A 14742-nucleotide genomic window follows, 5' to 3' on the forward strand; every position below is an offset into this window, starting at 1 on the left:
ATAAAAATTGTAAAGGAAAATACTGAATTTTCAATGCAAAAATGAAATTCAAACTGAGCTGAAGCAAAATGGCCAGATGTAAGAGGGGACCCAGGCTTGGGGAGTAAGGGAAAGGGAGAAGAAGAGAGTGTGGGCATGGGGCCAGGAGGCTTCAGTGTTACAGTGACACCTGTGAGGCATGGATGTGACTTTGGGGGTGGCTGAACATCACCAATTTATTCCTTAAGGCATATAGGGCTGGAGAGTGAATACTGAGAGCACCTAGGTTCACCTGTCTGAGAGCACAGCTTCTTCTCCTTACTGTAGCAATAAAGTGAGGTGGGTGAGAAGAAACAGGGTGAGACCCTGGGAGGCTGGAGTGGGAGCATGACAGGATAGTTATGGCCAACAAGGGGGTGTGACGGTAACTCCAGGAGCTTTGCCTGTGACACCAGTAAAGTAGAAAAGAGCCAAGGTTCTGGTGTCTACAGAAGCAGTGCCATGCTAAGATGGAGAGAATATAAACCTCCCCTGCGTGCCCTGCCGGAACAATTTCTATTTAAACTGGGTAAGTTCAGTTTGGGGTCTGTTAGTTGGAGTCCTTTGCTATGGGACATCCTTGCTCACAGACATCACTGACATTTGGGAGGACCCACCACACGGTGATGAGTCTGGCTTTGTCCTGTAATCTTAGCCATGACTTCACTTCACTGTACGTTTTTCTTTCTTTTTCACCTATGAAAAATATTTCATTTTGAATCAGTTTGACGTTAACCTGCAGAAAGCAAGGCAGGGGTTGGGGAGGGGCACACAGTGCCTGAGTGGAGTTGTGCATTTGCCATCTGTGCCCTTTGTAGGTGTCATGGTGGGACTGCATCTCCCAGGATGATCAATCACGTCAGACGGCTGAGTGTGATGCATCCTGAGAGACATAGTCTGGGCAGGTTTTCCCTGACAGGCAGATAAGGGACGCAGCAAGTATATGAACAGTGACATGCAGGAGGCCTCATGACCCCTTTAGTGGTAGTGTACTTAGGTGTGGGCAAGTGGGGCACAAGCCCCAGATGCTGAGTAAGGAATGGGGGACAGCAGAATGGAGGTTGGGGGCTTGAGGCTCTGCTCGTGGGGAGTGGCGGTAGGAGTCAACCCAGGGGTGGGCAATTCTTTGGGCTGAAGAGTTTTGGTGAGCTGTTGAGGGTGGTGGGGGTGGTGCTGACCAAGACTCAGCCTCCTGTCACAGCTGTTTCCTCTCCCTGGCATGGCTGGGGAAGAGGGGATGGTGGGGAGATGCCAACTGATCCTATCTGGCCTTGGGTCCATCTGCCTTGCACGTTCTGCTGGGGGTGCTGGACTGAGCAGGCAGGTGGGGTCTCCATGGACCCCCGCATGCAGGGCACGCTTGTCCAGGTGGACAGGATGGGGCTGCAGGTGGGCAGGGAATGGCATTGGGGAGTGGGATGTGGTCCCACTGGGCCAGTGCTGGGATCATGAGGTGGTGACAATGCGGGGCTGGGGCCAGGGGCAGAGCTGTGATCCCTGGTTGGGGGCTGGAGGGGAGGGCACCAAAAAACAAGTTGTCCCTGGGTGCCTTTTCCTCTAAGGCTGGTTCTGCCTGCAACCACTTTTCTTGCTGCCCAGTTCAGCATTTCCCATCACCACTTGGGAAGGGATTCTGCAGTGGCAGCTGCAGTAGGGGGAAGGCATGAGAGGGTTCATACATCCAGCACCTTCTGCATTACCCCTGGGGCTGCTGTCCTTGCCAATATCTCCTTCTCAGCAGCAGCTCTCTCTCTCATAGCTGGCCAGGGGCACAAACTTTACCAATTACTCTTCTGAGTTTAAGGCCAAACTGACTTGACAGATACCAATCCAGTTCAGTTCAACAAACCAAAGTGTTATGATCTTCTGTATGCAAAAACTTGAAACTGAAATTTCTTCATAGAAGATGCTACTTTTGCAGAAATTGCATTTGCTCTTAAGAAATAATGTTGGCACAAAACCCCTGGCTGGGTCTAGTGGTCACTCTTACCATTGCACTAGCTGGGAACAAGCTTTGTCACTGTTGCAGCCTGCTCTGGGTCATGCTGGACAGAAGCAGTGACACTGTTCTGGAAGCAGTAACAGCTTTCATGAAACAGCTACCTTGTGGTTTCAGTACTCCCTCCATAGTTGCTTCAGCTCTTCAGCAGATGCTGTGCAATGAGTGTGGTCTTCTGTAGCCAGACTACTTTGGATTTGTGTGACTAGAGCTGGGCAGGGATCACAGTTCTCTTCTGCAAAGAAAAAAATAATTGTGCTTTTGGAAATATTTTCATTCCTAATCAGGACAAAAAGTCAAAACCTAGATACTTTTCTGGAGAAATGAAATACCTCAGTGGCTTATTACTTAGAAGCCAGAGCAGCTACAGCTATGTGGCAGCCCCCAAGGCAATCCTGGAAGCCCGTGCAGCTGTAGCTCTAATACCTTAAAGGAGAAAACATCTAAGGAGTCAGGAAGTCTGGGCTACCTGTTAGACCTTCATATGGAAAGCTGGGGAGGTAGGGGGAAAGGTGAGCTGTTGGCAAATCATTTAGAAGGGCTCAATCTGTAAAAATCATTGCATTCTTGGTGGAAAATGACTCCATCAAATCATACTAGTGGAGCTAGGGCTTGTGTGTCGCCATGATACAGAAAACATTATGGCTACCAAATTCTGCTAAGCCTGTATCACAACAGACACTATTGAGCTGTTCTGATGTTTCAGTCATGGAGCTGAGCCAAGAGAAGAAAGACCCCACCCAGTGTCTGAAGTCCTGCCCAGACCCAAACAGAAGCGTTCCAGGATTGCCACTGGATCAACCTCCTGATAAAGGTAAACTGTGGGAAGGGAGAGGCCCAAAAGTTCATGTGGGGCTGCCCTGGCCCTGCAAAGTGCCATTTCCCTTCCTAAAAATGTGTGGGCAAGGGGTATGGGATCCCCATGGAGTTGCTGCCAAAAGGTCCAAAAAATGCTCTGAAAAGGCATAAATGAATGATTGCACTCTCCTGGTCTGATCCTTCATTTCAAGATTAAAGATGACTAGCCAAAAAGGAGAAAAATAGTCCAAATCTGGAAAGGTTTCAGATTACACAAATGAAATGTTCAATTGATGAAAACACAGAATAAACTGGGTTTTTTATTTTAACAAGGTTTTTAGGATTTTGCCTTTTGTCTGAATTTAGGACAGGAAAATGTTTTGACTTGCAAGAACCTTTGAGGAGAGGAAAAACATTTTCCCTAGTGATCATGACCTGTGTCCCTCTTTGGGACTGGTGCATCTCAATCAGGGTTTGGTGCTCTTATTTCTTACCCACCTTCCCTACTAGAGATGAGCTTTCCCTCCCTAGCTCCATCTGGGCTCAAGGGATTGGTCTGGCCTCAGCCAGGATGGTGGTGGCTTTTTGGCTAGTTTGTCTTGTCCCACAGAGAGCCAGGGAAGCCAGCTCCTGCTGTTCTCTGCATTGCAGCAGCTGCTGCTCCTGGAAGTGAAAGGACCATCCCCATTTTGATATATGGGGCAGCACCTCCCCTCACCATAGGGCCCATGAAACACAAGGCGTGTCACTGGAGGAACATGGTGGGTGTGAAATTCCCTCATTCTTGATGGCAATGTCCCCAAGGAGAGAGGTGGCCTGATGCAGTGTATGTTTTTCCAGAGATGTATCTGGTGCGGTGGAGTCACACAGAGAAAAGATCCTACCTCTTTTCCTCTGAAAACAGACCTTGGGCACAGTGTAATTCCTTCTGCAGTTCTCACTCTGCCAGCCTACTCAAGATTGACAGCCAAGACGAGCTGGTGAGCCCATGTTACTTTTGACATAATATCCAGCAAGTGAATAGGGTCAGCTGGGAATCAGGTCCTGGGGCTGGGTTTCTGCAGCCAAGTGCTGACCAGGTAATGCAAGGAGTGGGCTTCTGAGTACTGGGGGGCATGAGTGGGTGTTTTGCACAGGTATAAGCTTAATTGTATATCTGCATTTTGTGTTTCTCTTTAGCTGTGCATGTGTGACAGGTACTACAGTGTTACCTGCAGGGTGTTTGAGATCACACATGGCTGTACTGGCACAGGACCTTAGGCAGGTACAGGGTACCAGGGCTGTCTGCAGAGATAATCTCTACACAGATGTCTATGGTGATGCTGCATAGGGAACTCCTGGCACTCTGCAGGTGTGGTCATGCACCTGAGAGATCTCGCTTTCTCTCCCATTTAATCAGGCTTTCACCAAGAAGGAGTCATTTGAGTATTCTGAAGAACGTGGAAGTGCTACGTACTACTACCCATTCTGGACTGGATTGTCGTACAACTCTGAAACAAAGACATGGGTCTGGGCGGATGGCACAGCTCTCTCCCCTGGCCTGTAAGTCTGTCTCAACTAGGGTGTCCATAACTCTGCACCAAAATGCAGCACAAGTCGCTGAGTGAGTTTCATCATGGGACTGAGGGTCTCAGACAGGTCCGTTAAACACAGTTGTGAACTTTGTAATAGACTCAGTGAGTGCCAGGCCCCAGCAGGAAGCACACGTCTGAACTGGCCCCAGGTGTTTGAAAGGCTGTAGTTGTGTGCTGGATCTCTTGTAAAACAAATTTGGCCTGAGGGCTCAAGGATGGTGGTGAAGAAAGGCAGTGGCACTCTTTGTGTTGTGGCCTACATCCAGGCACATTGACCAGCTGGTTGGCTGAGGACAGCATGTGTGGACAAGGCACGTGTCCATTAGCTTGTGAGGGACCTTCTCGTGAGCTCATCTCATACAGCATGAGGGTCCCATCCCACCAGAACATCATAGGAAGTGCCACACTGGGTCAGAGCAATGGTGCATCTAGCTCAGTATCCTTGTCTCTGAAAGTGGCAGACGCGGATGCTAGACAGGGAGAGCACTGAACCAGATATCTCTGGAGGGGTTTATCTCCTATCCAATATCCTCCCTGCCATTCACTATTCCTGATGTTGGACATGCCAGAGGAAACATCTCCAGAGATGCTAGAGGGAATATCATGAAACTTCATTAGCTGTATGCTGGCTACATGTGTTAGGCTCATAAGGAGCAGAGTTTATGCCCTGGGCAAACTCTGTGGGACAGTGGTGGTGGAGGTGTACAGGAGCCTTACCCATGATATGGACTCAAAAACAGTCCCCGGATGTGGTGGTTGTGGCTGCTGCTGGCACTGCAGTATGGTCTGCCTGCCTCAATTGTTGCTCTTACAGCAAAACCACAGTGTCTAAGTCTAACTCCTGTTGCTGCAAGAGCAACACCATGGGGCTGCTCTTGTGGCCAGGGCATGGCCTCCAGTGGGGTAGAGGGTGATTCTGACTCCCCGCTGAGGTGTCTACCAGGGCTGGTGCCCTGTTCACCCACCCTGAGTAACACATCTCAGTAATGTGGGTTATTCAACATCTTCAGCAGTATCTGTGTGAAGCCTAGTGACTGACTAGGCTTACAAGTCCAACAGCACAGAGCTGGAATAGTCATGACAGCTGCTCATTACCCTAAAATCACTTTCTCTCCATAAAACTGTCCATGTTAAAGGCCATTCCCATGTCTCTTGTAGGCTGACTCACCATAAACAATAGCCGCCATTTGAGATCGCTCGAAGGTTGGCAGTGTTAGATCCATGGGGCCCCTGGGGTCAGTGAGAGGAGAGGCGTCTGGTGCATTATGAGTGCAGTATACACAGGAGAGTCATGTGATACAGGAATTTATCTCATGGATAGTGTCTGCGCTTGTGCAGTCTGTGGATGGTATGTGGGAGCCTGGGGCCTGGAGACACCTCTGGGAAGAGGATTTAGTTGTAGGAAAAGGAGGACAAATACCTCCATTCTGTGCGTTTGATTCCAGGAGGAGTTTCTGGAGTGTCAAAGTTTTCCTTTAGTGAAGTTTGGTCCAGACACAAGGTGGACTCCACCTGCGTTTGTACATGTGCTATGATGGTGCAGGGGTCATGTGCGGAGAGATTCTCTTCTGACACATTTAGTCTTGAGCATCTCTGACCTTCCTTCTGTTAGACCGTTGCCTCAGGGTCCCCAGTTGTCAGTATAACCAGGGTAGAACACTCCTGGTCCTGTGTCATGGTGTGCTGAGCTCAGGGACCTGAACTGTAAACTGTGATTTTTTCATTCCAGGATTAATTCCCTGGTCCCCAGTCATGGAAATGATGCAGGTGACACTTGTGTGTATGTCCAAGGTGCGGCATTTAAGCCAGCCAGGTGTGAAGAAACTCGCTTCTGCATCTGTGAGAAGATGAAAAGTGCAGGAAAAAGCTAAGTATGTTGACCCAGAGACAGGTGATGCAATGGGGACTGATGAGGGAGATGGCTATAGCGGATGGGGAGCGTGTGGCTGTGGAAATGAAATGGCCCCACCAGAAAACAACCTGGGTTCTTGTGCTGCCATTTGCAGGGGCAACAGTTGAGAGCTGAAGTCCATCATGGGCCTTGGGACTAACAGCCTGGGACACTCTGGGATGTTGCAGAGACACAGGCAAACCTCAACTCTTTCACTTTATGCATGTGTAATTTGACATAAACTCTGTCCCCAACAGCCCACCTGCAACTGTTGGAGCCAGCAGAGATGGGGTACTTGTGTTTCTGTCACATCTTATTTTCTAGGCTGTGTGATGGGTTTGTGGCTTGTTGGCAACCACATGAGCAGCAGCCAGTGGTCTGTAGGGCTGTATCACAGGCCCAAGGAAGAAATCTGTAATCCCCAGTGTCTGCTCTGTCCAACACAGATGTCTCCCATTGTATACAGGGAACAATCTGGTCTTGCCGAACTGCAGAAGCTGTGAGGCCTGGGCTTTCCAGAGGTGCCTTCGGGATACTCTGTATCATCTATCTGCTACAGGAATTTGCTTCTGAAAATAAACATCTCCCCCACCCCCTCATTTCTCTACTTGACTAATGGGGTGTGCGTGTCTTGACTGGTCTGATGGGAGAAGAAGTGGTCTATGCTCCAAAGGGACCTGTGGGGTGTTCTCTGGCCAGGAGTGCCATTGGAAAGGGGATTGGGGCACTTGCTGACAGTGATTGCCTGTAGCCTGTGTCGTCCTTGTGCCCCCATTGGGCCTAGGTATGGCATATCACTGAAATAGCAACAGTGACCAGATCTTCTGGGCGGGGGGCACCTCTGATCCCATGTACTGTGCATTGTGGCAGAGGGAGTTCCTGATGAGCCCTGCACGTGGGGCTACAGGTAAGACAGTCGGAAGCTGAAGCAGAAGGGTGCCAACAGGCTCAGCTCAGTCGTAGTGTGGCACGGGATAGAGCTATGAGCAGCTCGTTTTGGGGGGCGTGGGGATGGGGGAAGGGCAGCTCCCACTGCTGTGCGCGCTCCACGGCAAGCCTGGATGGGGTGTGTGCCCCCTGGATCTGTGCCCGGGGTGAGGGTGGGCTGTTGCTGTGGGCTTTGTCTCAGGTGCCAAACTTCATTGCTATGACACTGCCTGCTCTGATGTGTTGGATGCCAGTCACACACTGTCCCTCCCGCAGCATCCAAGGGGAGTTCCTGGGACACTGCTGGTGACACTGTGCTGAGCTGGAGGAGAGACTCTAAAAACATCAAGTCAAAGACCTGGGCCCAGTGACACTAATAGGGATGGTTACATTTAGGCTCCAGACATGAATTCAGGCCTCTCAAGCCCCGAGGACCTTTGAAAGGAGCCAGCAGCTGAGTGCCCTGTTAATCCGACCTGGCACTGCAGGAGTCTGAGTCCTTTTGCCAGTGGTTCCCTGTTATCCAGGAACCTTGTGGAGATTCAGGGCATGGGTTTTCAGGTCAGCCCAAGGGAATGAGGACCCCATATGTCACTGAAAGGTCATGAAACAAAAAGTCTGTTCCAGTCAATAACAGATCCTGCTCAAGGGGTCGGACGTGCTGGTCGGGTCATTTCATAAACAGAGCTTGACTCCTAGGAGCATCTGTGTCATACATGGTAGTGTCCAGAATCTGCACCATTGTCACCACCCCCCTGGTCTGGGCAGCAGCTCCCCAGGCCCACCCCTTTGCAGTCACTCACCCAGTACAGGTCCTTTCTCTGTGCACGCTGTGTTCAGGAGCATCACATCTCCAAGCAACCTTCCTGCTGTAAGGGGTGTCTGGGGCACAGGCAGTCAGTTTGAGAGGATGGTGCTTGGTCAGGGATTTAGAGGAGTAGAAGCCAAGTTCAAGGCCAGGCATCAGTCCTAGTTCAGGATAGGAAGCTGAGGAGAGAGATGAGGGCATGGTCAAGGCAAGAAATGTTCATGAAGGAACAGGAGCAGTTGGGACCAGGAGAAAGAGGTACTGGCAGTATGGTCCATGCTTGAGGTTCAGAGCATGGTGACAATTTTAGATGTCCCGAAGTGTCCAGGGACCCGGCAAGGTGGTCTGTTTCCCAGAAAGCTCTGTGGCTGGGGATGGGATATGAGAATACTGGACAAGTATCTGTACTTTCACCACACCCCAGCCCTCAATTATTTTCTTGGCTACCTAAAAACAACAGAGCATTTCTGCTGCTGCAAAGAATGCAGGAAAACCACAACAGAACATTCTTGATACCATGGATTTCTTTTTGAAATCTTTGGGCCTGTCCACACATGCAAGCATGTGTGCTTGCAACAACGTAAATATCAGTGGCACAAATTTGCTTGAACATGCACTTTTTTGTGGGGCAAAATTGTGCTGTCCTAAGTTCAGGACTTGGGGCAAACTGAGCCTGCCCTGCTCCTCCCAGATCTGCAGGCAGGGGTAGCTAGAGGGTGGGGCCAGCTCCTGTACAAAAAGTTACCCTGGTGAGCAGCTGAGGGCTACTCACTTTCAGGAGTTTCTGGGAAGGTGCCTCTGGAAGGAAATTGGCCATGCCCCTTCCTTTTCCAGCCTACTATTGCTGCTGCTGCTGCTGCTGCTGGGTACTTCTATCTTAGTCTCAGGAGTTTCTGGGGAGAAGATGGCTATGCCCCTTCCTGCCTCTGGTAATGCTGGTGCTGCTGTTTCTAGCTGCTGCTGGCTTGCTCTCAGGAGCTTTTGGGGGGAAGTTAGCTGTGCTCCTTCCTGCCTTGGGCTGCTGCTGCTGCGACTGTTGCCAGCACCTCCCCACGGGGTGGCGGAGGGGTGTGTATGCATCCTTTGCTGCATGCTGCTGCCAGGGAGGGGCCCACTGCACTGCACCACACCCCAGCACTGCACCCCAGCTTCTGCATTCCTGTTCTAGCCTGCTGCCAAGGCGCAGTCAGGGGACAGCCTAGGGAGGGGACCTGGGCTGCCTGTGGGTCCTTCCCCTACCATCACTACTGGTGCCTAAAGGTGCCTTGTCTGCCCCATCTGCCTCTGCAGGCCACTCCCCCCCCCCACCCCAACTTCACCTTCTCTTTCACCTTTATCTGAAACATGCCTTGAGTGGCTAACCTGGATGGCTGCTTCCGCTGCTGCTGCTGATTGCCTCTACTGCTGCTGCTCCCTCTCAGGAGAGGGGGGGATTCCCTGCTGCACCACTTTGCACTACCCTACACCCCACCTGCACTGGACTACTTCCCTAATTTCCTACCTGCTCCGGCACTCCCGGACAGCTGCCTCACTGCATCTGATCCTGTGCTTTCTTTTTCCTTTTGCTGCCCTGCTGCTGAGTGTCTGGCTGGAGATCTAAGGGGCTCCTTGACTGAGCTTCAACAAACAAAAGCCCCTCCACCGCTCCAGTCATCTTTCTACACCTACCTCAGGAGCCTTTCCTGTGTGGTTTGCCCTTATGTGGTAAGTCCTGTGGTCCACTCCCCCTGCGCTGGTTTTTGTTGTGTGGTTGAGTAAGCCAGCTTGAATCTCCCTAGCCCTTGTGTGTGTGTCCCCTGCCTCCACACCTTCCCCAGGCATAGCACACCAGGTTTCCTGTGAGGCTGTAGCTCAGTGAGCTTCATTCCCCTTTTTCCTCCCTCCACACTTCCTCCACAGCCCCAGCCTGCCCTTATTCAAATCACTAGCCATGCTGTTTTTTTTGTATTTTTCTTTATTGGTTTCCCTCTCCTGTATGTGGAGCAATAGCAGGGCAGGAGCCTTCAGGGGGGCAGATGCCCCCACAGAACTTCCTGTGGCCTTCACTATGGGGGAAGATTCCATCCAGGCTCCCGAGGGGCTGCATGTCCCTATAACTCCCACCTTGGTGGCAGAGTCCAAATGATCCTCCAGAGGTAGGCATGTGTGCAACCCCAGCTGTGGGGGCAAGCGGGACTCTAGAGGGAAGCCAGTAGGACCAGGAGGTCTCCCCTGGCCAGGCCCCCCAGTAGGGGCTCCCAAGCCCCCATCCCCACCATCAGGGACTCAGGGCAAGGGCAGTTGGAAGGGCTCCTCTTTAGCCTCCTCTACAGCTGGTGGTGAGAAAGGCAAGGGCCCTGTCCCCAAGGCCAGACCACGGGCACCTGAGTGGACCAGGTGCACCTGTCAGCACACCCACTCAGCCTGTCCATGGCCCTAGACCTGGCCCCACCTATGCAGCCCCCCCAGTGGGGGAACTGCATCTATTCACAGGCAAATGTGGGGCAGTCCACAACTGTGGGGCCTGGACCCCCCACTGCTGGTCAGCTTGGGTGGAGGGGCCCCCTTTCTGGCATTCACCCACAAGTATTGGGTGAAGTGCCAACTACCCAAGTGGGAGGATCTTCAATTGAGACCTGGGTGCAGGTGCTGGCTCGGGTGGTAGGGGGCCCCAAGATCGTGGCAGCCTCCCACTTTCATGGCAAAGGGTTTTTTTTCCTTGCCTCGGAGAGTGGAGAGGGGCTTGTGGTAGAGGGCAAGTACATACGAGATGATAATAGGGAAGAGAGTTGTGCAGCTTGGAGTGAACTGACTGCTAGTGAAAGCACGCACCCTGTGACAGCCAGAATCAGAGGAATTAATAAGCAATAAATATGTGCTTTTTGGAGGCATTCAGTATTTTGCCTAATAGGCAATATTAGCTAATATAAAGCTTGTAAGTTTGTAACCTGCAAATGTAACTTGTCTGTCCTAAGTTTAACCAAAATGATAAAACTAACTGTTCGTGGAACTAACTGGGCCCCAAAGGCGAAGCTGTAGCTGCAAGATTAGCTGACCTAATGGTTTTTTGCTCAGGGTTCAGCCTTGATGATAAAAACTGGATCCAACTGCGTGGCACACCCAACACTGGAAAAGCACGTCTCAAGAAAGCATATTCAGAAAAACTTAAAAGGGTTGAGTTTAGTAATGTTAATTCCAAACCTAAAAATGCTGCATTGTAATTTGCTTATTGGATAACCCTGAGTCTGGGTAGTAACCTTTTATGATAATTTTTAACACCTTTCAATCCCATAGGGTAATAGCTATAGGGCAAAATTGGGAGTGGCTCTAAAGCCAAAAGATTAGCATAAGACTAGGTATAAAAAGCGCGTGTGTCAGGTGACCAGCAGGAAGGAGGGAACAGAATGGTCATTGCTGTTCCAAGCCCGGAATCCAGACTCTCAGTGTGAGTGAGGATCGGATCCTGATCAAGGGATGTTCCCCGGTAATCTCTCCGACAGCATTGATCGGGGACACCTGACTTTGCTGGAAACATTTGGTGTGCACCTAGCATCGAGGGACTATTGATAAGTTGCCAACCCGTGTCTGTCTATTTGTTGTTTTAAACAGCCCAGTGGCTGATACCCTCGCAGTGCCCAGTTGGCCTGCGACAGATTGATCCATCTGTCTGTTGTTACTATCTGTTATTATTTACTATTAGCTCTTTAATACTGAATTATCTGCTTATCACATTTATCTTTCCGTTAACTGTTGTGTGTGTAAGCTATAATAAATTTGCCTTTGCTTCACTCCCAACTCTGCCTCCTCGATCCCGAACCAAACAGGCCAGTGGTTGATACAGTTGCAGCACCCAGTCAGCCTGCAACTAAATTGATACACTCACAGTGCCCAGCCGGCCTGTGACAGAGTCCTGCCCTGCCCCCTGTGCCCCAGAGCATGTGTATAGATGCCCTTTGTTTTTCTGTTACTGTGTCTTGCAGTTTTCTATGTGAGGATTTAGAGTGGAGATTTTGAGAACTCCTTGTATAAAAGTTATTTGGAAATGAAGTGCACTGGACATGATAACGAAAGCGCCATTCTGGTCCAAGTCTTTGACTATTCCTGGTTCTGGGGAACTCTGAAGAGCACCACAAATCTGTGACATGCACCAGATTTTGGAACCCAGCCCTTGGTTCCATTTTACAACCTCAAAAGAGGATAACAGGGAAGAGAGCTCTACAGCCTGGAGTGAACTGAGAGTGACAAGGATTCAGTAATGTATTAAGTACCGGGGCAGAGAAAGAGTTCTGCATTTTTCCTGCTACTGGTACCCCATATGTTGAAGGGTTTAGGGGCAGGGGACACACACACATACACACACACACACACACACATGGAAGGCCCTAACATGTTTCCAGAACCTCTGACCTCCTTTCTTCACACCCAATAGCTTCACGTGCCTGCCCCACTTTCAGGGAATTCTCCCTGTGATTGGCTGTTGAGGGCTCTGATGTCACAGTGGTCATGACCAGATGTCAGCTGGCCTGAGCTGTGGAGCCACAAAGCCCCAGAACAGAGTTACCAGGGACAGTGACAAAACCTGCCAGTCCATTGAAGATGGATAAACTGATTTGGATGGAAAAAGAAGAGGTAGGTAGGTAGGTCCTTGGTTGGTCTAAGATTGGAGTGGGGTGGAGGGGAGAGAAGGAGGATGCAGGAAGTCTAATCTATGTTGGTACAGCCGCTTTTAGGGCGCTTTGGCTTGTGCCAACCATGTCCTGCTGCTCAAACTCTCAGTGAGAGCCCCTGTCCTTCGGCAGAGGAGACATTGGTGGTGCCTGGGCCCCTGCAGCCCCATGCCAACGGGTCCTAAGAGCAGACCTGGATGTTTGACAGGTGAAAGACACCTTATCAGGAGGACGTGTGACACATACCCTACAGGGCTGGGCAGGGGTGTGGTGATAATACAGGCCCTTATCCAGGGTTCTCATAGCCTGTCCCCCACCAGAGCAGTCTGGACACCAGATCACCTTGCTAGGCCCCGGCCACCTTGTTACTCCTAAAACTGTCTCCAAATTCTGAACATCAGGCTTGGACCATTGTGCCAGGGCACTATGTGTGCCTGCCACTTTAAGGGCATGGACCTGGCAGCCACCAGGTGCCTGACGAGGGCAGCCATTTTGGAGGCAAGGGCTGCCTATATAAACAGGGCAGTTTGGCTGCTGGAGGTCAGGCAGCAACATTGCCTGGCTGGAGGGCTGCTGAGAACACTCTGGAGGTAAGGGAGGAGCTGTAGGGGTTGGAAAGGAGGCTCCTTGGTCCTGGGCATGACCTAAAACTGCATCCTGCCGGGAGTGGATGGCCTGGTGAGGCTCTCAGTGGCGTGGGAGCCCCAGGAAATGCCAGGCCAGTTACCACCCCAGTGAAAGGCGGGTTGGGGTGCCTTAACCCCTAGCTCCCACCACTGGGTGGGTAACCCCAGTGTTTGTGAAGGGCCCAGAGGGCAGACCCTGGGAGAGAGTGAGGGGCTAGAGACCTGACCCGAACAAGAGAGTACCCTCAACTGGCCCATGCTGGGGCTAGGACCAGGAGGGTCAAAAGGGCCAGGGGCCCACCGTGAGGGATGCTCAAGAGCCAGGGGCCTGGGGTCCTGACTGGCCTGGAGGTGGGCCAGGGCTGGTAGCCGAAGGTCCCGGGGGGACCACACCCGAGAGGGGAAAATGGTTTTGGGGGGCTAGGTAGCCTGAATGAAGGCGGATAGGCTGTCTGCTTGGAGGGATCATAGAGGGGTCCTGTTAGGATGATTCTGGGGCCCAACGTGGGGGCTGGTGAGGATGTAAACACCAAGATGCCATCTGCAAGGCTTGGGCTGCGGTGTAGGGGAGGAAAAGGAGCCGCAGAGAGCGCCCCCTGGCATCGGGGCACCAAAATGGGCAGCCTCCCGCTTAATTGACATCAATCAGTGAATCAATTAACATCAAGGCATGGCAGGTGAGAAGGTGGGCGGTTGGCCCAAGAACAGGTGGGCAGGCCACGGAGATCAGCCCTGAGTAGGCCCCCTGTTACAACCATCTTGGTGTACCTGCTTGCTCCTGTTCCCAGTTGTTCCTGTTTCTTCTTGGACATCCTGACCTAGATGAACCCCTTGCCTTAACCATGGCCTTGTCTCACTCCTCAGCTTGCTCTCCTGGATTAGCACTGATGCCTGGATTTGACCTTGGCTTCCACTCCACTAAATCACTGACCAAGTGCGATCCTTTCAGACTGCCTGCCTGTGCCCCAGATACCCCTTACGGCAGGAAGCTTTGGCTGCTGCTTTAAGAACAGCTGCTCCTGAACACAGTTTGCACAAAGAAGGGACCTGCAATGGGGAGTGACCGCTGAGGAGTGAGGAGTGGGCCTGGGGGCTGCTGCCCAAACCAGGGGGTGATGACAATGGTGAAGCAGTGGGACACAAGCCTGTGTGACATGTATGCTCCTCTGAGCCAAACTCTCTTTTATGAAAAAACCAGACCAGCATGTCAGACCCATAAGGCAGGATCTTGCATGGACTGTAAACAGCCTCCCAACTGCATGAGCCTCCAGTGACATCTGTGGGTGTCATTCCCTTGGGCTGCCCTGAAAGCCAAAGCCCTGAAGCTCTACAGGGTGGCCTGGAGAAAAGGGAGCTGATGGTGAAAGGACTTAGACTCCTGCAGTGCCAGGCAGGATCCACAGAGACACACAGACCCATCAAGGTACACACACCCATTCCTAACCACTGGGCTCT

General features: G+C 51.5%; 1 protein-coding gene across 1 annotated transcript in view; it reads left to right on the forward strand.

The window, feature by feature from the left end:
• LOC132250102 (C-type lectin domain family 1 member A-like) overlaps window positions 1–6879 on the forward strand; it is a 41303-nt gene extending 34424 nt beyond the window's left edge. Inside the window, exons 6-10 of the mRNA XM_059726300.1 lie at window positions 2724–2831; window positions 3656–3795; window positions 4215–4357; window positions 6119–6260; window positions 6747–6879. Of these exons, the coding sequence (XP_059582283.1) occupies window positions 2724–2831; window positions 3656–3795; window positions 4215–4357; window positions 6119–6260 (533 nt within the window). The 3' untranslated portion in view covers window positions 6747–6879. The remainder of the gene's footprint in view (window positions 1–2723; window positions 2832–3655; window positions 3796–4214; window positions 4358–6118; window positions 6261–6746) is intronic.
• Window positions 6880–14742: the final 7863 nt, after the last annotated feature.

This window comes from Alligator mississippiensis, chromosome 1, assembly GCF_030867095.1.
Source record: "Alligator mississippiensis isolate rAllMis1 chromosome 1, rAllMis1, whole genome shotgun sequence".
In the NCBI taxonomy this organism is placed as follows: domain Eukaryota; kingdom Metazoa; phylum Chordata; order Crocodylia; family Alligatoridae; genus Alligator; species Alligator mississippiensis.